This window comes from Nyctibius grandis, chromosome 8 (assembly GCF_013368605.1).
Source record: "Nyctibius grandis isolate bNycGra1 chromosome 8, bNycGra1.pri, whole genome shotgun sequence".
NCBI lineage: Eukaryota > Metazoa > Chordata > Aves > Nyctibiiformes > Nyctibiidae > Nyctibius > Nyctibius grandis.
This window is the reverse complement of record NC_090665.1, coordinates 461,962-487,267: the sequence shown is the minus strand read 5'-3', so window position 1 is coordinate 487,267 and position 25,306 is coordinate 461,962. Positions and strand designations below refer to the sequence as shown.

General features: G+C 51.1%; 3 protein-coding genes across 4 annotated transcripts in view; 2 read left to right on the top strand and 1 right to left on the bottom strand.

The window, feature by feature from the left end:
• Nucleotides 1-7,435, bottom strand: part of MED12L (mediator complex subunit 12L) — a 119,219-nt gene extending 111,784 nt beyond the window's left edge. Inside the window, 2 exon segments of the mRNA XM_068405779.1 lie at nt 1,301-1,405; nt 7,337-7,435. Of these exon segments, the coding sequence (XP_068261880.1) occupies nt 1,301-1,405; nt 7,337-7,435 (204 nt within the window).
• Nucleotides 7,436-11,124: 3,689 nt separating this feature from the next.
• CLRN1 (clarin 1) lies at nt 11,125-16,128 on the top strand. Of its 2 annotated transcripts, none has more exons than XM_068407022.1 (3): nt 11,125-11,377; nt 14,923-15,102; nt 15,863-16,128. In XM_068407022.1, the coding sequence occupies exons 1-3, from the start codon at nt 11,125-11,127 to the stop codon at nt 16,126-16,128; spliced, it is 699 nt and encodes a 232-aa protein (XP_068263123.1). The 2 variants fall into 2 exon arrangements, with proteins under 2 accessions (XP_068263123.1, XP_068263122.1); XM_068407021.1 differs by having other exon boundaries at nt 15,824-16,128.
• Nucleotides 16,129-18,116: 1,988 nt separating this feature from the next.
• On the top strand, nt 18,117-25,306 carry MINDY4B (MINDY family member 4B). Its single transcript, XM_068406433.1, has 12 exons — nt 18,117-18,223; nt 18,471-18,498; nt 19,114-19,254; nt 19,777-19,896; nt 20,708-20,799; nt 21,440-21,605; nt 22,047-22,112; nt 22,652-22,722; nt 23,214-23,283; nt 23,585-23,752; nt 23,825-24,005; nt 25,164-25,306. The coding sequence occupies exons 1-12, from the start codon at nt 18,117-18,119 to the stop codon at nt 25,304-25,306; spliced, it is 1,353 nt and encodes a 450-aa protein (XP_068262534.1).

Sequence of the window (25,306 nt, the reverse complement as noted above, 5' to 3'; positions counted from 1 at the left end):
GAACTGTTCTGCCTTCTATGCAGAACACCTCCCCTGCCACCGGATACCTCCAGGATCAAAAGCTACCTAAGATTTGCTTCCCCAGTACCTTCAACCCCAAAAGAGCAGAAAGAAGCCCAATAGAGGGTTTACTTCCCATGTAAGCTTATTTACTTTTCAAAATTACTATAATAGAAATTAATTTTTAGGCCTGTCAGTAAGAATAAAATGTTTGATTTTCTAATAAATACATTCATAGTTGGGTAATTTTAAAATCTATGAAAACCTTTTAGGAGATACTGAACTTATCTTGGTAATTCTACACTTAAATCTTCCAAATAACTATAAGCACTTCCTTGTGAATTTCTGTTTTACTTTGCAAACAGTTATGTTGAGCAGCCAAAACACAAATAATTAAAATATAAGACAGAAAGTGCCTGCAGGTAGCAACTCTAAAAAATAAAATCAGAAGAATGTAGGAGGAAAACCTTTAACATTTCAACAACAGCAACCCTGTTATTTACTTATATCTCTTCTGCTAAAATAAAAGAGCATCACTGTACAAGTAAATTCACATTTTCCAATAAGCCGTAAAAAATTATATATTTTAAGAGCCAAGCAGCAGGAAATTACTTTGTCTGAAAACATTTGCATAAGCTTCTTGATAACATTATCCTTCAAAGCCATTTCTTCCTGCTTCTCCAACAGGAAAAAAAAAAAAAAGAGTACATGAACCTGGACAGATCTCTTAAAGAAATACTGAAAGCTTTTTTTTCCTAAAAAGCTATTATTTTCAATTTGTAGGATAGTAACTAATATTTTAGAGATTTTTATTGCTGTTTTGTATCTCACTCTTCTTTGACTCTCAAAAAAAACACAGGAGAACCAAGTTAAATTTCACTAAACAATCCAAAAATATATTCCCAAGGGACCTGGACCACAGTGACCAGTTTCTCCTGGCAGAAAACAGCCTGATGAAAGATCCACAAGACCAAAGCAAGTTAAAGATGTGTAAACACCGGGGACTTTCAGGGAAGGAGTCACTGCTGCCTTTGTAAGCAAAGCAAAGGAGCAAAAATTAATGTTTCTTCTACAATGAAGTGTGCTAGTGACGTTTTGGGTTTGGCACCCATGTTTTCCTCTGAAGACTGATAACAGCAGGTAGCAGAAACACAGCTCAGCATCCCTATATTAGTTCTGTAATTAACTTTAATACGAAGACTTCCAACCAGAAAGCAAAGCAGTCACGAACCAAGTGCAACCACTGCCAGCTTGGTTCCAGTTTCAATGAGCATACCCGGACCGAAAAGCCCTGCCTTACCTTTGAGGCATTAATGACAATATTTCTAGCAGATCCATGCTCATCTCCAGAGAAGGCAGGCTGATTACTGAAGCCTTGCTTCACGTTCACAGCAGTCAGTTCATCCTGCAAAGAGTGTTTTAAAGGCAAAAAATGAAATGACAATTTAAGAAGTCCCATCGTTCTGAGAAGCACGTTTTTAATAAAGAAAATTTATGTACTTGCTAGTATGTCCCCTCTGCCCTGGGTTTGGCTGGGATAGAGCTAATTCTCTTCATAGCTAGAGCAGTGTTGTGGTTTGGATCTACTGTGGGATTTGGTATGAGAAGAATGCTGATAACACACTGATGCTTTTAGCTGTTGCTAAGAGATCAAGGACTTTTCAACTTCCCAGGCTTTGCTAACGTGCAGGTGCACGAGAAGCGGGGTGGGAGCACAGCCAGAGTGACAGATCCAAACTGGCCAAAGCGATATTCACACAACATCATGCTCAGTGTACAGACAAGGGCTGGATGGGAAGTCGGTTCTCTCTCTTCTGGGATTGCTGGTTTGGGACTCCTCTCCTCTGGGATCATGAGCCAGGGACAGGCTGGGCGCTGGTCAGTGGGTGGTGAGCAGCTGCACTGTGCATTACTTGTTTGTATATGCCATTATTATTATTTTTATTTCATTAGTCTCTTTACCTTTCCGATTCTCTCCCCCATCCCCTGGGAGGACGCGTGCAACTGCGTGGTACTTGGCTGCTGGCCCGGTTAAAACCACGACACCCTCGTCACCACCAGAACCCTACGTGTCTCTTCCCCCAGCACAAAAAAATTTTTGCATCGCTGTTTTGTTGAAGTTTAAAATGTTGCTATTTCAGTCAGCGGCCTCACAACCACCACTTGAGAATCTCTACTGAAACAAGAAACAGACCACCTCCAGCAGAAACAACTTCAGGTGAACATCCGTCCCTGTTCCAGCTTCTTCTGGAGTTACTTTCGCAGTAGAAATATTACCAGTCTCCTACCACACTACCAACACACCTTCATTTTGCTGCATGTCCGTATTTAAGGAGGCTTAGATGGATGATATCCGCAGCAAGAACACAGAACAGACAGGAGCGGGGTCAGCAGAGTTAGGTGCAAACGCACACACGAGTCTTCACAAACTCAGAACATACCTTCCTACACGAGCCCCATCCTTCCCTGCCTTCACTCCCTACCCTCACCGAAGTTAACACCCCTCCGTGGAGGCTGTGCAGTCTACTCACTTATTGGGCACCACATGCCTGTCAGACTGAGGTTTACCTACACCCACTGAACAGGAACTTGGCTTGTTTGGTTCTCTTAATCTCCCTCTGAAGAGAAGGCACAGATCTCCCCAATGAACCACTGTTCCACTCGGAACAATCCCAGAGATGACTGTGAAATAACCTGTGAAAACAATGACTGACTGCCGTGCAACCAAATAAAACAGGAGAAAACAAAGTTAAGAAAGTCCTAATTTTACTAGAAGATTTTATTACTAGTTTTGGGCAATATGTCTCCCCAAAAACAGTGACCCAGAAGCTTCCATTCGGTTTATTCTCTCATGCTTTGCCACGCATTTTGCTTTTCAGTATTTTCACAAAGTTTGGGAGCAAACCAGAAGACAGTAACGTATTTAGAAGAAATCTAAGCTCTCCAGGGTTTATGAAGTTAGCAAGCCTCATCTGAATTTTAAATGAAATCAACAAGAAGTGCTGGAACGCTCCTCCACCCACACTATCCCCAATGCAGCCTTGAAAACACAGATAAAGGCAGAGATGAAAGTGATCAAATATATTATGAGCAGATAAATAAAAGGTAAATGGCAAACAGATGGAGATCTATGTTACTATTAGTGCCATTTCCACAGATGACCCCAGTTCTGTTATCTTTAAAGTTCTCTTTTGAAAAAAGCTGTCTAGATACCATCATGCTGAAAATACCCAAGCACCGTATGCTGTACTGCTGTCTCTACCACTACTGTAGGACCAAGCTGGGATGGACTGACAACACAAACACACCAGTGTTTTGGTTTTGGCTGGCTCAGATTATTAGCTCAGATTCCTCCCTGCCTCTCGTAGTAGTTCAGAAATTTTAAACACAGAACATAGCACAGTTGCATAACCAAACACCAACTAGGAATGAAAAGACATGTCATCTGGGAGCACAATGCACAGAGATAGCTTTACAAACAGATAACAATAACATGGATGTTCACAGGAGCTCTCATTACACCTCACTTACACCAGCTCCATTAACAGCTCTGGGCCATTTTCTAAGAGCACAGCGGTCCCTCGGCAGAGGGGACAGTCTCCTGGACAGACAGCAGGCACACCAGCCCAGCGAAGCTGTACGACACCGAGCACAGCAGGGTTCAGCCCGCTCTCCCTCGCTGGGTTTCAAGCCCTCTCCTCACACCGCCCAGCAGCACTGCACGCGCTGTCACCAAGTGACGCGCTCTGCGCCGCAACACGCTGCGTCCTCCGGGCTCCCGCGGGGATGTCAACCTTCTTTCAAAATGTCAAGCAGGGCCCCAAGCAAGCCCAGCCAAGGCTTCAAACCCTTCTGCAATTTTAAACAGCCAAATGAACATTCAGGCCCAAATTGTGTTGTTTCAGAAAGAATTTGAATTGTTTCGTGTGGGATATTCAAGACCCGCCGATGCACCTGCAGTGCTCCATTTGTGAGCACAACACAGAAGGATGGATACCTTCACAGAAAGCCCACTGAGTTCAGGCCAGTGTCCACAGGAGCTGAGCACCGCCAGCTCTGCGAGAAGCCAGACCCCAACCTCAGTCTGCGAGCAGGACTTCATGGCAGCTGCGACTCCTGCGAAGCCGTCCAGAGGAGGCTGCCCGCAGCACCCACCCGCAGGCATGGCACTCAGACCTACACCGAGAACAAACGAACCCACTGCCGGGACCAAGCACTGAGGCGTTACTGTTGGGTGTTCGGGACTGTATAATTCCATATTAATTTGCTTTTCACAAATAGGAACGAGCTCTTGCAACTTAAGCATTCTCCTGCTTCCTCATTACTGCAGCAACGCTTGCTTACTGCGGCAGCAGGCCAGTAAGAGAACAGCAGAAAGCTGATGATGGACAGAGGTTTGGAAAAACTAGGAACTGCCCAGTTTACCCTGACATCTGAGCAAACAGACAACATACAGAGCTATACCAGCACTATCTGACAGCCAAAACCAAGGAATTTTTGAAATACTTCCTTTTTCTCCCTAACCTTAAAAATTTCCTTCAGGTGAGAAATTTAAACTAAGTCCATATTAAACTCACAAAAGCAACAAAACGGATCTTCTTAACCAGTCATTACATTTAGACCCTCTCACATGCTCCACCTTTTGCTTCATGTCTCTTTATTACAACAGGGCTTGGAGCAGCCACAGCATTAGCTTGGAGCAGCCACAGCATTAGCTTGGAGCAGCCACAGCATTAGCTTGGAGCAACCACAGCATTAGCTTGGAGCCCCAAACCCTCTGCAGGCACCTCCAGGACTTCAACCTGTGGTGTAGCTGCTGCAGCATAAACCTTCCACTCACGCTCAGCTTCCGCCGTGTTGGGCTTGGTTTGAACAACGATATCAAAAAATAACTCCCTAAAAGCATAAAATCATATCGACTGTGCTTCTTTTGTGCTTTGAAACTGAACTCAGCTGGAGTTAAAAGCGTTACTCACAAGCAAAATCATCAGGATCTGGCCCTGATGATATGGCACATCCAGTGTTCATATCTTTCGCTTGTAATAAACACAATTTGCATTCTATTTTATCCATCCTAGGGAGATGGTAACAATTTAGAGCACAGGAAGCATTAGAAAAACAGTCAATCCTAACACCTGCCTTCAGCTGCTGAGAAGGAACTGAGAATGGCACAGGGAGACAGTCTGCAACACCAACACCAACACCACCAGACAGCCCGTTCCCACCCCTCCCAGACCTGTAACTCCGTGTTTGTCTCCTTTGTCAAACAACAGACAGACTTCACCACCCCAAGGCTGGAACGACACAGGACTGTATCCTGTCAACACCCCGTGCAACACACTAACACGCACGGACACACGCGGAACGAAGACTTTCCCCAAGCCACGTTTCAATCAATTACATTATGACAAATAACAACGAGCCTGTTGCAGTTATTTTCTACTTACTAATGCACCCGTGCAACATATTTTAAATATTAACCATCTGGGCACTGGCCACTTCCACTCTTATTGTAAATGGCTGCGTATTTATAAATGTGTCTGCAAGAATCAAACCACCACCTGACTAAGAATATTCAACAGTCCAGAGCTAAAAATTCATCTCCATACACTGTCATAGCCGAGTTCCCATGCAGTTCTGCAAGCCTGGTCACAATCACACATTAAAAACACACATTGGAGAAATATTTCTAGTTACCACAATCATCAAGTTTGTAAGTATGATGAGTAGTGGCATAAGGCTGAAAATACAGAAGGATGCTAGAGGTCAAAAAATGGAGAGAGATGGCTCAAAGGATCAGTAACGACTTGAATACGCATCTTTCATTGCGTGTTGTCCAAGCCCCTCTCAACCAGCACTGACCAACAGTCACTCTCTGACGAGCGCTCTCCAGCCTACGTGAACAGGATGATAATGCTCATGCACCACTAACAAATTACCCCTAATTAGTCTCCTTTCTGGAAGCTTCCCAAAAAGACAATGGGCCAGGAAGGGAGCAAAGCATGAAGAACATTGCACAGCCACCCTCCTGTACTTGCTCTGTTTCACTGGAGTTCATCCTGCAGACACATCAGACTGCACCGAATTCACCGGGACAGATGACGGCCAGGAACACCAGAAGAAAAGGACATCCCAGATGAGCCACGCGAGAGGCAGGGGTATCTGGCGCACACGGCTTCATGTACAAGTCACAACCCAGCACGTGAGACACATCTCAGAGAGACCCGTTGACTTTGCTGGGAGACATCCCCGTTACAAAATCCTACCAGAGGCTTCTTCCTCCTACGGAGGGCTGGTGGCACAGGAGCGAGACCAGGGAGAGCCTACAACTGACCCCGCGGCTCTGCTGGACATGCCAGCCATGTCACAGTGCCCGCCCCCAGCACCAGGACCCGTGGGTTTGGTTGTGGTACCCAGGAGCAGGACAGCCACAGCATGACACAAGAGCACAAGCTACAGCCCCGTTGACCTCCACCCTGTGCTTTTGGATACATTTCCCGACCTCCAGAACCCTCCAGCCCTTTCGCTCCTCCGACCGCTGGTCGCTGCTGCCAGGTCAGAAACACGGGTGGGCAGAGGGTGGGCAGCTCAGCAGGCCCACACTCACCCCGGCCAGCCGCACTTCTCACCCTCCAGACAGCTGTGCCCCTCACGGGCCAGGGTGCCCCTCACGGCAGGTGGCTGCACCCTCAAGAGTCAAGGGTGCCCTTCATGGTTTGTGACCCTCATGGGCTGCAGGTACCCCTCACAGGCCAGGGCTGCCCCTCACGGGTCCATGCCCCTCACAGGCCCACGTCCCTCACGGGCTGCGGGTACCCCTGACAGCAAGTGGCTGTACCCCTCATGGCAGGTGGCTGTACCCTCAAGAGCCAGGGGTGCCCTTCATGGCTTGCGACCCTCATGGGCTGCACGTACCCCTCACAGGCCGGGGGTGCCCCTCACGGGTCCATGCCCCTCACAGGCCCACGCCCCTCACGGGCTGCGGGTACCCCTCACAGGCCAGGGTGCCCCTCACGGCAGGTGGCTGTACCCTCAGGAGCCAAGGCTGCCCCTCACGGGCCCGTGCCCCCCTCGGCAGGTGGCCCGGCCCCTCTGCCCTCACCGCTGCCCCACGGGGCGAGCCCGGGTGCCGGCCGGGCCGCGGGGAGCGGGACGGCCGCCCCCGCCTCGCCGCAGAAAATGCAAGTCAGCGGGCGGCTCCGCGGCCGCCCGGCGCCGCTCAAAAGTTTCGGGGGAGGCACCGGGCCGGGAGGCGAGGGCGGCGGCCCGCCGCGGGCGGGGGGGTGGCGGCCGGGCCCCGGCGCCGCGGGCACGGCACGGCACGGCGCGGCCTCACCTCCTTCTGGCGCGGGTCCTGCGGGTAGACGTCGGGCGGCCCCAGGCGCGGCCGCTTGAGCGGTCTGTGCTCATAGCTGAGGAGCCCGAAGGCGGCCATGATCGCTCATGTTCGCCGGCGCGGCGGGCGGGCGCTGGAGCGGGCTCCGAGCGCCAGGGAGCAGCACTCGGCGGCTCGCCCCCCGCCTCACCCCCGCCGCGCCGGGGGCGGGCTGCGCGCCGCGGCGGCGGTGCGGGGCGGCCCGGCCCTCCGCGATGCCTCCCGCCGCAGGTGCCGGCCGAGGCCGCCCCGGGCACGGCCCCCGCGCTGGGACGCAGCACCTGCGCGCTCGCTCTATCGCCCCTTCCCGTGTCTGATATCGCTCATTTTAGCGAATAAATGATTCGCGCAGGAGAATGACCGCCCGCTGCGGAGGCGGCAGGCCCGCCCCGGCTCTGCCTCCCCCCGGGGCACCCGCAGCCTCTCGCCGTCCCGGGAGCAGTTCCCAGTCCCCGGGTACGAGCTGCCCTGCGTAGCTCGCAGCCGAGGAGGAGGGTGCAGCAAAGCCTCCCCCCTTTTCCACCCACGCCTCTCCCCGCTCCAGCGGCGCCAGGCCAAGCAGAGCAGCGCAGGGCCCCCTTCCCTCCTGCTGCCTGGGGTCTGTGGGAGATCCTGACCCCGCTCCCAGAGGTACCGAATAACTAAGGAGAAGCACCACGCTCCGTGACTCCCGAGGGATGCTCCCAGTGTCCAGCCTGTGCCACCCAAGTGGACCCCAGGGGATCAGGCAAGCGGGACAGGAAACATCAACAGAGAGATTTTTTCTGATTAACGAATCTTCACAACAAAAGTAATACAACATCAAAGCTTTGGGGCTCCTGCCTTTTCCAGCTGCAAGTGAGTGTCCTGTACTCGCCTGCCTTCCTGAAATGGGGCTGCAGTCTCCATCGCAGCCTGCAATTAGTGTCCTGCTATGCAGAACACATTCCCCTCTCAGCACAGGTGCCATCTCCTTAGGTACTGGAATGGTAGGTGCATTCCTGGATTAGCATTACAGTAAGAAAGCATGAGAACTTTTTTTTTCCCCCCCTTTCTACCCATTATTTTTGCCAAATCCTCTCCTCCTGCTACATCTCCAGGACAGTGCAAACATGAGGTACTTTGGAAATACAAGATTAGACAGTCAGTTGCAAATAAGTCTAAATAAAGTTAACAACAGCACTCTACAAATGAGCTTATGTTCAAATTTAGCATGGACAAGAACAGGAAATAGAGGCAAACCACATTTATTTTGTCTCTAAGCAATTCTCTAATCAAACCACAAATAACTTAAAAGCTGACACTGAACTAGGCAATAGCAATAAAGTGGGATAGTAATGCCCTACACTGTCTCATATTTGTTAATACATCTCCTATTTAAATCTCTGTCACTTTTGGTTACTGAATTACTTCTCATGCATCCGGCTGTGTTGTTTACCAAAGGCAAGGATCAACAAGTCTGAGATCTTCAAACTTTAAAATCTGGCTCTGAGATGCCTTCCTTGACAGGTTTATCAGCCTTCCCAGGGCACACTCCAAAGACCAGCAGCGTTTTGTTTACCAGCTCCTTGCCTTCATTCCACCAGTGGATAAAAATGCTTCAGAGCTTCCCATAAGTTACACCGGCACACTAGGTCAGCGTTGTGACCCCTGGCTTTGGGAAGATTAGTGTCATGCATATTTTAAGACAGTATCACTACATTTTATTCCCAAGACTTCGTCAAACACATCTTGGTGTATTTAAACACACAGATCCCAGGCTTTTGGGGTTTTTTTGTCACACAGAATGGTCTGACAGTCTCATAAAGGCACTTGCTGTCCTGTGTTGATTTGCCCACATTTTACAGCGGTTCTGTAGTGCAAGTGTCCCTGCAGAGACTGGCCCCGTGAAGTCCATAGATCAGGGCTACAGGGCTGGTGTCTCCATTTAGCCCGCACCCAGGGCTAAACACTAAGCAGTTGTTCTATCACCCAATGTCCCCACTCTGACCGAGGAAGGGAAGTGGGAAAAGGAAGGAGACTTGGGGGTTGAAATTTAAACAGATTGAATAAAATAAAGAAACCAATATCAACAATAATACAAAACACACAAAATTATACTTATCTCCAGAGCACTGGCAAGTTGCTCCAGGAACAGCAATCATTGAGAATACATAAGAGCGAGGAGAGAAGAGAGCAAAGAGCCCCCCTCCCCAGCAGCTTCCCCATTTATAGTGCCCCTGAGGTCAATGTCCCAGCACACACCTGTGGGGCAGCCTGGGGCAGCTGCCCTGGGTTTAACTGCTCATGGCCTCGATCACCAGCCACAGCTGGGCACACACTGAAACAACACGGAACAGAAAAGGGAGTCTATAAATTTTATCCCCACTAAACCAGGACAGCTGGCTGCAGATTTGCACTATCCACTGCTCCAGTCCCACAGTTCAGTCACTGATGTTTGGGAAGCCCAGGTTAGAATCCAGTTTTTTTTAAACCCTCAAGTCTGCAAACATTCTGATCTGGAGTTTTAGTTTGGCGGTGATAGCTGTACTAAAATACTACAATCCCTCTTCAGGGTACAAGAAGTGCATTCTGCTCAAGCGTCCAAAACCACCTTTAAAACCAGGCATTCTCCCAAACCCGTACGTCCCCAGCGCCGTGCACAAGCAGGCTCGGCGGAGGCAGACCCTGGTGACACAGCAGCGTGCCGTCTGCTGGTCACACATGATGATCGCAGCATGAACCACTTTGAATATTAGCTTAAAAAAAAAATCATTTGTCTGTATATAGCCCTGCTTCGTTTTAATTCCAAGGTTGTCTGGAAAGCTACAGAGTTAAACCAGAGTTAGTGTTTAAGCCTAACTGATGTGGTACTCTTGAATCACCTGAAGAGTGCTCCTGCCACAGGTGTGTGTCCAGTTGACAAACTGGTTGGGAAAAGCCCCAAGCCCCGCGTTTGCTGGAATCACCAGTGGTCAGCGGATGGATGCAGGCGGCCGTGCTTCGCCAGGGCACCCAGGGGCTGAGTGGCTTCGTGCCCGTGACCTTGGCTCGCATGAGGGAGCCGTGGTGCCTGTCCCGCGCCAGCCGCGGGTGAGCCGGGGTGCTGCCGTGCCGGGGGGGAACAGGGCCTTCTGTAACCAAGTGGGTGAAAAGGTGTTTGTGTGTATTGGAAACCTGCGCTGAGCTGTTTGTCTGAGCATCCCACGCGCTGCATCCAGAACAATACCGTGTGTCACAGACACGCTGCCCTTGACGGGGAAAAGCAGTGCCCAAACACAGCCGAGTATCGCAGAGAGAGTCTCCTGGCTTAGCAGGGGCATTACCCATGCCATTGCGTTAGGAATACAACAACAAAAGAACAGAGCAGCTCAGCGTTACCTTTACAGAAAACCTGGAAAAATAAACCCCCCTAAAAGCGTCCTTTCTGGAGAGCAGACAATGAGATGCAGCAGCCCAGTCAGCCGGGGCTGGGAAGAGCGGAGCACTCGTCATGTTACAGAGATTCTGTCACCTTAAATGCGTTATCAAGTGGCACCGAGGCTGCACTGACACACTCCACAAACTGCTCCGTTTCCAGCTCACTTGAACGCAGGCTGGAGCTGTACCGCCGGGGATGGGGAAGCAATAAGCCTTCAGAGCGCCTTCCAGGGAAGCTGTGCTCCGTGGGGGCTCGCTGCGGGAGGAGAGGGGCTGGCACGGTGCCCGCACCCTGCCGCTTGCCGTGCTGATGGAGACCTTGTCGCTGCCCGGCTGAGAGCTGCGTCGCTCGGAGGACCCCGCACGCCACCATGCCACCTCAGCAGAAGAAAATCATCTTCTGCGTCGCCGGGGTGCTGAGCTTTGCCTGCGCGCTGGGGACGGCGGCGGCCATCGGCACGCGGCGGTGGGTGACGGGGACGGTGCTCTGCAAGACGGGGGCCCTGCTCGTCAACGCCAGCGGCCAGGAGCTGGAGAAGTTCATCGGCAAAATCCACTATGGGCTTTTCTACGGCGAGCGCGTGAGGCAGTGCGGGCTCGGGGGGAGACCCTTCCAGTTTTCATGTGAGTAACAATGGCACCTGAATTATTTAGCACCGCACTGCGGGTGGTGAAGGGAGCCGGGGATAGCTGCCCCGGCGTCCCCTCGCCACGGACAGAGCCTAACGAGCCTGAAATGTCCTAAAGCAAATGCTGCTGCTCCGCTGTTCTGACCTTCACGTCCAGATTACTTCTTTTCTGATACCAGTAAAGCCACGCTAACTTTCAACAATCTATATTTCAATGACACAGATATCTACATCCCAAAGGGTTTATACTATTACTTTAAAAAATAGTTTTGGTTTTCAGTTAATCTCTGTCATCGTCCTCTGTGTGTGTGTCATTGTTATGTCCTCTGTTCCGTCGTGAAAGAATGAACTAAACTAGCAGAATTCTCATGAAAGAGCTGGGGCATAGATAGGTTTGGCTGCTGTTGAGATACAAAGCAGCCAAAAACTCAGCAACCTGCTGCATTAGTTGGAAAAACACCCGGTTGGTGCTACCCGACGTTGGGATCTGCAGGCTGAACTTGGCATCTGATGTATAAGATTTTATCAGAGACTGTCAGCAATGGTTTGCTCTACATGTAGTATTCATAACCTATTTATCTTCAAGGATAAGATCAATAAAATGATCACATGAACACACAGTTTGCATATAGCAGCACGTTATAGAGATGGTAACAAACAGCCATTTGTTGTATGTACCACATGCCACCTGACGGTGTTATGAAACACAGTTTAGAAGCGTTCTGCTAAAACAGTGCTGGTAAATTGCTTACACGAGTCATTTCAGGCAAGGTAAGGTTACCAGATTAGGTATCAGAAATTATTTACTACATAATATTTTTCCAAAGTAGTGGACCAAATTCATTTAATGTAATATTAAGCGTTGCCATGTCTAATTAAATTCCACCACTAGCCTATTTATGCAGCTGAAGTTCTCCTCGATTGCCTGGTTTGCAGATCCTCCACCCTGCCGGGTATTTGCTGGGGGGGATTTTCTACTGACCCCCAAGGAATTCGCTCTCTAACATAGGTGCCATCGTTGTGAACCACGGCTGCCAAAAGGACAGCAGCTCTCGGGTATTACAAGAGAGAATACAAATGCACAGCTTGTTTGTGATGATTTAATGATATCAATCATCACATATTTTTAAATACCTCACAATGCTACATAGAGGGAAGCTCTGGATCCGTGCAAGTGATCCGTGCACAGCATTGTCAGCCCAAAGTGCTCCCGGGTTATAGAGTTTGCTCTCACTATGGCCAGACACTTTCTATCCACACCCCCAGCAATCTCCTGTAACCAAGCTTCCCTATCCAAATGTTTACCAAACTTGCATTCAGAAGTGTAATTTCAACAGAGCACAGGAACACAGAGCTAATCAAAGAACAGAAATAACACTGTGTGAAGCTTTTAATTAGTCGCAGCAAAGCAAACCACTGTGGAATGGTAAAAAAAATCCACAAAACCTGAGTGTTCATAGAGAGCTGCAGAACCCTACTGCACAGCACAATATTAAAAATTAATTTCTCTAATATAAGAGCCTAATGTGTACGTTCAAAGAACTCCAAGGCTTTCAGGAATTGCATAAAGAAGAAAACATTGAAAAAGTAATTCACCCAACATCAGTAAATATCACTGTTCTCATTTCCAGACAGAGTGAGGTGTGAAGCATGTGCTTCAGTGTCTGTTCCCTGGATCTGAAATCAGGCTGGATTTAACCTTATCCCTGAGGCTCCTCGGGGCAGAAGCGAGAGCATCCCAGAAAGCAGGACACGCACACACAACACACATCCACGGTTTAATGCACTGAAGTGCACTCAGCATGTCTGAGAAAAGGCACGGAAAATAGGCTAAATGATTTAGTTCTGTGTGTGTTCCCGTTAAGTGCTCCCCTCTGACCACTATATCTCTTTTAATTGTGAAATGAATCTGCTCTGCCAGCAAACCCGGTTCGGCTGGGGAAAGCCTTCTGCTTCATTGGCTCTTGCTGATTCCCATCAGCTTCTGGGTCAGCAGTTCATTTTCTAAAGGTCGCCGGCGTGCAGACCTAACACACAATTTCATTCATCGCAGCGAAGGAATGTTTTTCTTTCAAGACAACATAGCTGCTGGAATTAATTTTTCCTGATATGTCACATATAAAATTTTAATGACATAAACCACTGTAAATGCAGGTGCCAAGGGAAAGATTCAATACAGTGCAGTAATGTGTTTTCTTAAAATAAGCAATACAAAATTGTATTATTAAATACACAGTTTTGTATGTTCTCCCAAAAGATCAGGCGGTGTCGCAAGAACTAATGCTACTCCTTGCAGCAGTTCTGCCCAGGTAAAGGCTCTTCAGCCTCTTTGTTGGCTGGCCTGAATGGCACCACAGTACAACTGTACTTTACAGCACACTAACAGGATGAGTGCTTCTTAGGCTTGTAAATACATGAAATACATAATATAAAGTCCAGTAAACACAAGGTCTAGTTTCTAAAACATTCTTTGTGCTGTACTAGGATGATGTAGGGAATTTATGCCCCAGTGGCTTAAATTGGACAGCTGGGCAATAAGTAGCCATCGGCAGAAGTAACCCCCAGTGCGAAAGGGGATATTTATTTAACCCAGCTTCAAGAATAGCTTGCAGACATTTGCTTCATTAATTTCCCTTTCATTTAGTCAGGGAGATAAATTGCCTTGACGCTACGTTACCTGCTGCTCTGTGTTCGCTGCATGGCGAGCTGCAGAGCTGCTTGCTGGTAAACATTTTACAAGGTGAAGTAATTTATGTGTGGCTTTTTTACTCTCTGCACGTTACAGCTGCAGCGCGGCAGCGCCGAGGCATTATTACCCCCGCTTTAATCGTGCCCCTGTGGATCGGGAGCAGTTAAGTGTGTTTGATGATTCCTTCTAAAATACCCGTTGTTGCCAAACAAACATGAATGATTAAAAATTATTCCCTCGTACCGAGCCTGATTGACTATCCCTGTGTGCCCCAGCTAAGCAGGATCACAATTTGAAATAGTAACTAAAAAGCTGCATAAAAATATTTAAAATTAAGTATTCCTACATTTTTGCATAGGTAGTCATGGGCTGCCCAGCCTCCTCCCTGCCCACACACCCACCTTGGGAAGGGGAGCCAGCTCAGCCTGTCCTGGGTACCCCAAGATACACACACACATTATAGATACTGTCACAGAGTCAGGAACGTCCCATCCTCACCTGACCCTCCCTGTACCTGTATTTTGGAAAATAGGATAAATATAAGAGTACTGACCAGAACAATCCAGCCTGAGAAGCATGTTTCGTATGAATTGCTGACCCCTCCAGGCAGGGCCAGGTGTGAGAGTGACACACACCTCCCTTGTAACCAACCCCACAGGCTGATAAAGCTCCAGGGAAGCAGGTAAGTATCAGTTGCCCCCCGTTCAGTGACTGAGCCACGCAGGTACAGTCTCATTTCTGATCTCTTGTTCCTCAGTGGGACCTCAGGAGCGTAAATGCAGCGTCTGTTCCTGGGCTTACTTCTAAACCAGCTTTGCCTGACGTATAACGTTTTGTCATTTTGTTTTCAGTTTTCCCAGATTTGCTCACAGTTATCCCAGCAAGTATCCACGTTAGCGTCATTCTCTTCTGCACGGTCCTGATGGTCTTTGCTCTGGTGGGAGCAGGTTTCTTCATGTTCAATGCTTTTGGCAGCCCCTACGAAACTCTGCACGGCCCCGTCGGGTTGTACCTCTGGAGCTTCATCGCCTGTGAGTACAGCCTCGGCTTGGGCAATGCCTGTCCGTGTTTGCTGCTTATTTATCACCGCAGGAGATCGTACCAGGGATCGTGGCTGCATTGACTCTGAACTGGCAAAATAAACTAGGCAGAAGGGCGGGTGACTTTGCTGTATCAAAACATGGGGTTTCCAAATTGGAGTTGAGAGATAAAATGCCGAAATCCTCCCTGAGGGCAGCAGTGGGATGGGTATGGGCACAGGCAGCCCCGACACCCCCAGCCCCGCTGCGTAAGCTGGCAGGAAAAGGGGATGGTGCCCCCGAGCCGCGGGGACCCGGAGCTGGGCACACGGTTAGAACCGGTGTCACACCGGAGGTAAAGCCCATTCTGTGTCGCTGGCTTGGCTGACAAGAACATTTACTGTCACTTTACAAGGTATGACGTGTTACAATCATAATTTAATAAAGGACTTAAGTACGTGTTTATCTTTAAACGCGCAGACAGCTCAGTTGTGTTCCCTGGGACAATGAGCAGTTAAAGCTGAAGAAGAGCACAGCTACTTTGCTAGATCAGGGCACTGAAGCAGCCGTGCTAAATATTATGGGTCCTAAGCCAAATTCAATTAAAAAAGCTGACCAATTTCAATAGCTGTTGGCTTGGGTTCTCAAAATAATCCCTGTTAAAGCTAAATTGTGGTGGCCATAACAGCACTGTCAATGTGGCATTTGGTTGTGACTCACGGCCTCGCTGCAGGGGTTGCCGGGCTGACGAGTGTCTCTCCCTCTGCCTCAGGTTGCTGCGGTTGCCTCATCATGATTCTCTTCTCTTCAGAAGTGAAGATCCATCACCTTTCGGAGAAAATTGCCAACTTCAAAGAGGGGAGTTTCACATTCAAGACTCACAGCGAACAGTTTGCAAATTCCTTCTGGATCGTCCTGGTTTGCTCCCTGGTGCACTTCCTGAACGCCTTGTTGATACGATTCGCTGGATTTGAATTTCCCTTTTCAAAATCAAAAGATTCAGGGACAACCACTGGAGCAGCTGACCTGATGTATTAGAATTACAGAGTTTAAGAACATTTCAAGCAAAAAGGTTCATCACCACTACATTCAGCAACCACCAGATGTACTAACTTGTAGATGATTAGCGCTAAAGAGGTTAAAAAAGGTGAAAGTTTCAAACCAATGTTAATATGGTCTATGCAGTAAACAAAAGACATGCTATTTGGTAAAGTCTAGATCAAAATACCCTCTCTTTCTTGGGGTAAGACCTTATGAAGACATTTGCTTTTTTCCCAGCAAGTTATTTGAACAGTAGCTAGTATGAAAAAACCTGGGAATATCAATTGCATCGAACCAGACCTAGAAAGTAAAACAACTGGGCTGCAGTAGAGGCACACGCTACCACCAGCAGCAGCCTTACCCGTCAGCCCTCGTGAAGGTGAGGATGAGGTTGTTGCTGCATCACGGCAGTGGAGAACAAGGACACCCAGCAAACCTACAGACCCCAAATCAGAGAAAAGGGCTTCGCCCGTCACACACCTCAGGGCCCATCCCAAAAGCATGATGCTGGGAAGGAACGCGGCGCCAGAGCGACAAAACCCAGACACCTGGGCCCACCACTAACCCCACAAACTCGCCTCATGTGCGCACAATGGCATCGTTCCTGCCCACAGAGCTCTCTCGGGGGTTTTAGTTTTAACAAACCAACCATAACTCTTTGACCCTGAAGTCACGAAAGCCCTCGTTTCCCTGCGCGATCGCTGTAGCTGTGGGCTTCGTGATCCTGGTTAAAAGACACCCGTGGCAAAGCAGGGTGCAGAGGAGATGCCAAGTGCTCCCTCCTGCTTCCCCGAGCGAGGCAGCCTGGCTCGGTGCTGCTGAACAGCCCCGCTGCCACACGCCGGGGCAAAGAGCATCTCCCGGAGCAGAGGGACAGGGACACAACATGGCACACACGGATCCCACACGGGTGCCCTGTCGAGGGCTGCTCCTGGCAGCTCGTGGGCACAGCCAACGCAGGAGGGGGCACACGGAGGGACAGCCCCTGCCCCAGCGCCCGTTTATCTGCAGGGCTGCAGCCCCACAGCTGTGGGTGAGGAGCAATCCCACCCACACCCACCGGCTCACCTGGGGTGAAATCAGGCCCAGGCACCTGTGGGGCTGTGCCCCTGAGAGCTGCGTGCCCCCAGCCCCAGCAGCGTGACCCCTCTGCCATCTATGCCAGTGTTGTACAGTGAGTGGCACAGCATCGCTGGGGTGGTTGTGAAGGGTTTGTCAGCCGTGCCCCTCCTCCACAGACCCTCCCACAGAGCAGCGCTGCCTCCCCACGCTGGACCCTGCGTTCCCAGATTGTGACACTGTGCAAGGGCTGAGCGCCACAACCCCCACTTTCTTTCCATCATTTTATTCTTAATTAATATGTATAGTCTTCTTAATGTTATTGTATCTTCTTAATGCACAATTTGTATTACATCCCATGGTGTTGTTTCCTATACAGCAAATAATGAACAGTAGTGTTTCATCCTTCTTGTTCCTGGTGTTTCATGAAGCTGCTGTGCCCTGGAGCTCTGTGGCAGCTTTGGCAGTTGGCAGAGTACGGGGTCGGACGGACAGACAGCTCGTGTGTGTGTGAGCGGTCCCTGCCAGGGCTGAAGGAGGAGCTGGCCCCTGTGTGTAAAACCCAGAGCTGCCCAGACCTGTCTCAGCACAGAAGATAAACCCATTCCCTGCCTTTTGCCATGCAGGAGAGAGCAGCCCCCGACTCAGGGTCCGGGCGTTGTCACAGGGGGATCAGCTCACAGAGAGCCCGGCTCCACCGCTGGAGCTCCGTGCCTGGCATTAAACATTCATGTTCCTTGTATGGAGAGCAGGAAAACGCAGGCTGTGACGGGCTCTCAGCGAAGTTTGATCACGGTGTGACGGCAGTGAGCCCGGGGGGTGAGAGGCAGAGGGGGTGCGGGTGCCTCGCAGAGGTGCGGGTCTGCAGGGAGCTGCGCCCGGAGCAGCCCCAGTGCCCACATCCCTCAGCATCGCCTGGCACACAGATGGGTGACCGGGAGGCTGAGCTCACCGTGCCGCAGACGCAGCTGGAGGAGATCGCTAGCAAAATTTCAGATCTAAACAAATGGAGAGAAATTTTTAGTTTCCGTGGGTAAGACTTTTATTCTGCTTCATTATCACCTGTTTTTAATTCCAGGCTTTCTTTATTATCATCTTTTAAGTTATGTTTTATAACAATACTTACGTGACCATGGAAAAAGTTCTTCCTGTACTCAGTAATGCAAGTACTACAGCTTTTACTCTTCTCTTTTGAAGTTCTTTTCTGGCTGCTCTCCTGTCTCTTCATGTCAGCAAGGCCTCGCTTTCTTTTTAATTTGGATTTTATTTTCCCTTTTCAGTTTGGAAATCAGCAACACGACTCATCAGGTAACTGTTTCTCTGAAGGTAACACTTTGTGTTTCTCTGGTGGTGTTTGTGACTGCCCAGCCAGGTTGGTGTGTTGAGGAAACCGCACCTCTGTGTGCAGCACAGCGGAGAGTCTTCATGAAGATTCAGTTCTTATGATCCTCCTTGGAGAAACATGCATTTTCTTTAGATATTTTACAGGAATGTCTTCCTGATCCAAATCAAAGCGGCAGAGTAGTCCAACATAAATTAACCTTTCTGTCTAAAAGTAATGGTTTTCATGGTCAACCTTAGAAGACAGGAAAAAGAGGTAACAAATGAAGATCTCGTAAATACAATTACTGAGGACACCCGCTGTGCCCTTAGGCTGCAAAGCGCTGAAGTTGTTCCCTGTAATTCAGACAAACAGGACATTACTGCACGCTCCCATCAGCAGCTTGCAGGGGCGTGTTGTAGTGATGAACAAAAGCTGGAGGTCAAACACAGCGATGCCCCTCGGGCGCTCGTCCTGCCTCCCCGGCCCCGTAGGCGCTCCCCGCGTCGCCGTGCCCACCCCGGGAGGGCTGGGGGGGTGGATTTAGCACGAGCAAGGCAGCAGACGTGGGGGGATGCAGCGTCTGCTCCTCTCCGTGCCAGCGAGGCCAGGGCAGCGCCGGCGATGGACCACCCGGAGAGCCCGCGGGGCCACCACCACCTCAGCCCCCCGCCGCCATCCCCAGGCCCCTCCTGGGCCCTGCGGACGCGGGCGGCCGCCCCATCTCCTTGGAAATGGCCGTGGTGAGTTGCTGAATTAAGCATGAGCTGTAATTGAACCCCGTTAAAAGAAAGAGACTCAGGAACCTTACCCAGCGTCCCGGGAGGCTCGGAGCGGTGCGGGGCGGCAGCCTGCTGTTGGTAACAGGAGGATAGAACCGTAATGATTTATTTATGAGACTTATAAAGAACACGGCTGCAACACAACCTTAAATCTGCTGCACTATAATTCTCATTAGACAATAGGTCAGATGATAATGTGTAACGTTTCCCCGCTCTGCGGTGCCTTCCTGGCGAGTACCCTCAGAACAGGAGGCAGAGGTTTACTTTGCTCAGCAAATATTTCATTGACCAAAATTAAAATTACTTAGGAAGAACATTGCAGGTGGGCCCAGGCAGTGCCCCCGGGCTGGGGGTGGTGCGGGGTGAGGCCGGGGGCCAGGTTCACCCCCAGCAACTGCACCCAGGCAGGTCCCTGGCACCACCCAGCGAGGGGGGGACGGGGACCACGGGGAGCTGAGCCCAGGCTGTGGCTCCCCTCCTCAGGGGCTGCGGCGGCTGCTCTTTGGAAACGCATCCCACCCCTTCAGCTGCGAGTGGGCCCAAGCGCACTTCAGGTTCCGCCAGCCCTGCTCGGACCTGGCCTACGCCTTGGAGGCGGAGAAGGTAAATGTTTGGGCGCAGCGATGGCACGGTCTCCAGCAGGTGGTTGTAGATGGGCACAAATAAGTGGTACCTGCCCCTTTCTTTTTTGGGAATCAGTTACCTACTTCTTACCGCCCCGCCTGGGAATCAAATAGGTGGAATTTACCTACATTTTCATTTAGTGAAACGGGGAGGTTTTCTTCTTCCTTATTTACCATGACAATACTGCCCCCAACAAAGCAGAAGACCAAGATGCACACTTAAAATTGCAAATACCCTTAACCTGGTGGGAGGCTAAAATGCTATTTACAAATGCAAGTGAAACTCCCTGAGTTGAGAGGCTCTGCGAGTGCAGAGAGGACGGCAGCCCTGACGTGCAGCCAGCACAGCGGGGAGCAGGCATGGGCACCCTCAGGCACAGCCCCACACCAGCCCCACGCTGCCTTGAGGACAGAAAAAATAAGCCATGGTGCTCCTATGCGTACATGGTACCTGGAGCTCGGGGCCCTTCCCCGCAGCCGCACAGGAGAGACCCCCACTCGGGGCCTCCCTGCCCCAGGAGCACACAGCCAGGGCCACCCCGCAGCCCTTTCTTGCGTAAAGGGTTCTTGTTTTCAGGCACATAAGATCTTTTTCAATCTACTTTTCCATTTACCTCAGGAGCTGTCAGCAGCGCTTCTGAATCCCCAGGGAGAAAGGGAAAATTACCCCCCTGCCCCTGACAGCGGGATGGCTCAGAGAGGCCAGGGACTGCTGTGATTGCCAGGGCATGGGCACAGCACGGGCTGGTCCAGGCTCCTCAGCACCACGGAGTGTTGTCTTCTGTTCACAGGGGGGAACAAGAGCCATCCTGATGGCTGTCCAAGCGCACGTCATCAAATACCTGCTGTTCGCAAGAGGCACAGAACACACTCACCTGGAAAGGTAAGAGCTGAGCCTGCCCGTGGGGTGCGTGGAAACAATTTTCTTGTGTTATTTGGACTCAGACTAGCGCCAGCCTCCAGGTTTAGCCGAACTAGACCCAAGTTCAGGTTTGCAGCTACAGGTCGGGGCTGGCACCCAGGGGAAAAGCCTTCTCTGACTCCCAGGCAAGGCTTTTCCCCACCAAAACACGTTTTTGGCACGGTGGCACGTGCTCCCTCGTCCCCTTCCCTGGCGCCGTGGTCACAGCCGGCCGATGCCAGCCCCGGGTGCTGTGGGCAGCGCTGGGAAAGGGAAGGCAGAGCTCAGCCCCCGGTGCTGGGGACACCCACGCGGCAGCCCCAGTGGGACAGAAGCCCCCGGCAGACACGTCGCTCCCAGGGCCCATCCGCACCAGCAGCGGCAACGGCACCGAGTGAGAAGTGGGAATTCCAAGGACGACGGGCACAGCCGTTGCAGCTGCACAGTCCTCGCAGCCACCAGCTACTGGGGCAGGGCAGGAGCGCGGGGGTCCCATCCAGCCCTCGCTGGGGGGGCCCATTTCACACTCGGGTTCAGCCGCGGGGCTGGGGGCCGCTCAGCACCCCTGAGGAGGGACCCTCAGCACAGCCCCCAGCCCCCGGCCCTGTCTCCTGCACTGCAGGCTGTGCCGGGTGAGCGGGCCGGAGCAGGGGCAGGCGCTGGCGGCGGCACTGGCGGACACGCTGTGGGCAGCCGGCGGAGGTGGCAGAGCCGTCGTCTGCCTCCTCGCCCCAGCCGCCCACCTTGTGCTGAGCGGGGACTACAGAGCCGACGGCATCACGGAGAGAGTGAGTACGGAAACGCCGTCTGCAAACAGGGCTTTAAAGACACATTTGGCCTGAAATTTTTACAGACAATAAACATAAAATCTCATAAACCTGCTCCCTAACTTACGGCGCACCACAAACTGCGAGCGCTTTAGCCCCACGTCCCAGCTGCAGCCTGTCAGACACTTCTGCCTCCTCGCAGGGGCTTTTGGTAGCCCAGAGGCCGCCGTCCCCTTTCACTAAAGGCTGATCTTTCTTCTGCAAAAAGGAGAAACCAGTTACCTCAAAGCTGTTCCTCTAACCCTGTGTGTGGAGCTGAACTCCTCGGTTTAGCAAGGGGCAGAGCAGACTCTTGTATTATTCCTTCATTTGCCTAAAGGAAACACAGGATTTAAAAGCTCAGCTTTTTGGTATAATTAATGTCTCCTTTACAACGCCTTCCCCTGCGCCCGGGCCCGACAGCTCCAGCTGTTTGAGTTCTCTGAGAAAGCAGCAGCTCAGGAGTTCATCTTCAACCACATCACCTGTGTAAGTATGGGATGTTTGCTTCGTTCTGCCTCTGTTGCTCGTTTACATCTCATTTCCCATTCCAAAGGGAACCTTGTGGAGGTCAGTGGCATCACCCTCAGCAGGACACACACACTGTTAACACACAGTTAGCTCACGGGTCACTCCTGGCCCGACGGGAGGTGACCCTGCTCCCACCAAAACCCCCCGCACTTCACCCACCCATGTCCGCACTCAGCCTGCAGACGCTGGGTAACCAGGGGCAGCGTTTTGTGCATCACTCAAATATAAAACACTGTTCCTTGCAACTTTAGCAAAAATCCGTGAAAAAAGTGTACAAAGCCAGTTTAGTCAATAACTGCAAGTTTCTTCTTTCTTTTTTTTTAACCTGATTCTATTCAACAAAACTAGATACAAAATCTTCCCAGAATGACACCCCGCCTTATTCATTTGGCTCAACATATTCACTTAAGGTTGTACTTAAGCAGAGGAATTGTTTTAATTAAACATCATACACCTGCCATAATTCCTCCCCTGTGATTACTTATTTCTTTTTCCAGTTCAAAGGCGAAGGAAGCCATGGAGTGATCCTATTTTTATACAGTTTACTTTTCTCTAGGACACTGGAAAGGTACATTTCATTTTAAATACATTTCCCCTCTAATTTAATTACATCTTCTGAACTGATCTTTTCCTTGTTTTATTAAACCTCCATTCCCAGTCGAACGTGGAGAAGCAGCTGCCCAAGAGGCAGATGCCGCTGGCTGTGCTTCATGGGCAGGGACGTTGCACACCCCGGCACCCACCTGCACGCCCAGGAGCAGGCAGGGGGGCAGCCCTGCTGCGTGCACAGCCAGCACGCTGCCCTGCACAGAGCCAGGGGTTATCCCTGACAGCTAGAGCCACCAGCAATCAAACAGGAAAATCACAAGTTTATTTAAACGCAGGATTCTGCCAGGGTGGCTCTGCTGGCAGAGGTGATGGATAGGGTCCTTCTAAACCTGATGTAATTAGATTTGGGTAAAGATGCTTTAGAAAGGCACGGAGGCGTATTCACACCAATACCAACACGATCCATACTGATCCCGACCCTGCCCTCACCCTCTGTGCTTGGCCCTACAGGGTCCGGGACGACTTAGGCTGCTCAGAAACTCTGCTAGAATTCAGCTTCGGAAGCATCACCTGTACACAGGTAAGATCAGCCTCATTTCTCAAGTTCTCTTTTTTATTATTCCCACGTTTGATTTAGGAAAAGATTCTCACTTGTTAATCCAATGGCAAAAAAAAGCATAAGGCCATGGAAAAATATTTTGCAAATTTTAGTCATGACTGTCCATTTAAAAAAATGGATAATGATGACAGTTATGACAATAACATCAATAACAACAACAATAATAAAGCCACAGGTACTCATGCTCACGACAGGCAGGGCAGCGCTGGGAGCGGCTCTTGCTGCACTGCCCCATGGCACGACCATGGGCCGCTCCCCGCAGGCCATGCTCAGCCTCCTGCTAACGGGCCGGGCGAGCCCGCACGAGCTCGACGGTGGCCAGGAGCCGGGTCCCGGCGGTGGGCACAGCGAGGCGCGGCGGCAGCGAGCCCCGGTGGGCTACCTGCGCTGGGACAGGGCGCCGGCGGCGCGGCAGGTGAGAGCGGGGGCCGTGCCCGTGGTGCCCACACTGCACACCCAGCCCTCGGCCGGGCGCTCAGCAGCGTGTCCCCGCTGTGCCCAGGTGTGCCACGCGCTGAGGACACCCCAGCTGCCCGTCTGGCTGTGCGGCATCTGCGGGAGGCACGGCGTTCTCTTCGGCACCGACAGCCGGCTCCTGTCCGACTGGAGGAGGGAGAGGCTCTTCCAGCTGTACTTCTACAGCGGGCAGCGGGAGCAGGCAAGGACGGCCCGGCTCACGGTCGGTACGCACCCAGCTCACGAGGGGACGGGAGGGGTGGGTGGCACATACGGACCGCGCACAGACCTCTGCGTGCACGGAGCCAGGTGGGTCTGCTCACACGTGCAATTCCACGTTCCGTGTTCAATATACACCCACACGCACATACAATATCAGCCTGTCACGGGGCATGAGGAGCCAGATGTGGCCAAAGAGTTTTTACTGGAGAAGTGACAGTGTTTCAGGACACAAGACACAACTGTCACTTCTGTGTTAATCACTCAACACAGACATACTGTTTAAAACCGTGTTTCATCTTCCATCACTATATTAAGCCCCCATCAGCCCAGTAAGAATGGGGGGTGATGTTCTTGTCCCAGAACAACTCGTAGGAGAAGAGAAACCCACAGACACCCACCCCTCCCCTGGGACAAATCCCAGAAGAGAACGTTCCTGTAAATGCAAAGTTTAAATACAACAGGAAGCAGAATTGTTTCCTGATCAATCCAAACTTCTGAATAAACCACTTTCTAACGCAGGATGGGTCAGCAGCCTGTTTGCAGCATCTAACGTAGACTTCAGTTGATGTTTTCCTGCCCAGCAGCCAGGTGCCACCACGGCCCTCATGTTTCCCCTCAAGTTTTAAATCCACACCAGGAGCAGCGAGCTGCTCCCTGTAGCAAACGGGCTGCAAACCAGGCTGCGCGCTTCGGAGGCGAGTGCCTTGTTTCTCCGTGCCACCGTGCACCGACTACCGTCACTTTCCCAACGCCCAGCCCCTTCCCTCGCTCTCCTTTCACTACGGCATTTGAAGTAAAGTAAGGAACATCACAACACCATGCTAAAGGCTAAATCTGCAGGGAAGAGGGGTGAATCGAGGTTCATGGCCATGGTACGCAGCACGGCCACAGAGAAGGATGTGCACATGTGTTCAGAAGAACAACACGCAGATGCACCCCGCAAGGAGTCACGAGCTGTATTTATAGCACCAGAATTTCCCACAGCGGGGGCAGCCCCCATGGCCCGGGGAGGCCGAGGCGGTGCTGCCCCGAGCTCCCTCCCGGGGCCGTGCACGCAGCCCACCTGCAGCAGCCCAACCGCTTCTGCTTTTAACCTTTGCTAAAACTGTTTTGAGAGGGGTTGGGTTTTTTAGGCTTTTTTTGGAACTGTGTTTCCTTTTCAGACACTCATTCGCACCCCTGGGAAGAGGGCCAAGGTGAAGACCTGAGCACCCCAGGGAAGAGGCGTCCGTCCTTGGAGATGGCAATCAGGACCAAGTGGGCAGGCGCGACCGTCAGCTGGGACGGGACAGACCCCTTCTTCTGA

What these genes read in the sequence shown, in the direction of transcription:
- CLRN1 (XM_068407021.1), top strand. Translation starts at nt 11,125, where the DNA reads ATGCCACCTCAGCAGAAGAAAATCATCTTCTGCGTCGCCGGGGTGCTG. An exon ending in GAGACCCTTCCAGTTTTCAT is followed by an intron (nt 11,378 to 14,922) that starts GTGAGTAACAAT and finishes TTTTGTTTTCAG; the next exon opens with TTTTCCCAGATTTGCTCACA. An exon ending in CCTCTGGAGCTTCATCGCCT is followed by an intron (nt 15,103 to 15,823) that starts GTGAGTACAGCC and finishes GCCTCGCTGCAG; the next exon opens with GGGTTGCCGGGCTGACGAGT.
- MINDY4B (XM_068406433.1), top strand. Translation starts at nt 18,117, where the DNA reads ATGGGTGACCGGGAGGCTGAGCTCACCGTGCCGCAGACGCAGCTGGAG. An exon ending in ACGCCTTGGAGGCGGAGAAG is followed by an intron (nt 19,897 to 20,707) that starts GTAAATGTTTGG and finishes TTCTGTTCACAG; the next exon opens with GGGGGAACAAGAGCCATCCT. An exon ending in GAAGCATCACCTGTACACAG is followed by an intron (nt 23,284 to 23,584) that starts GTAAGATCAGCC and finishes CGCTCCCCGCAG; the next exon opens with GCCATGCTCAGCCTCCTGCT.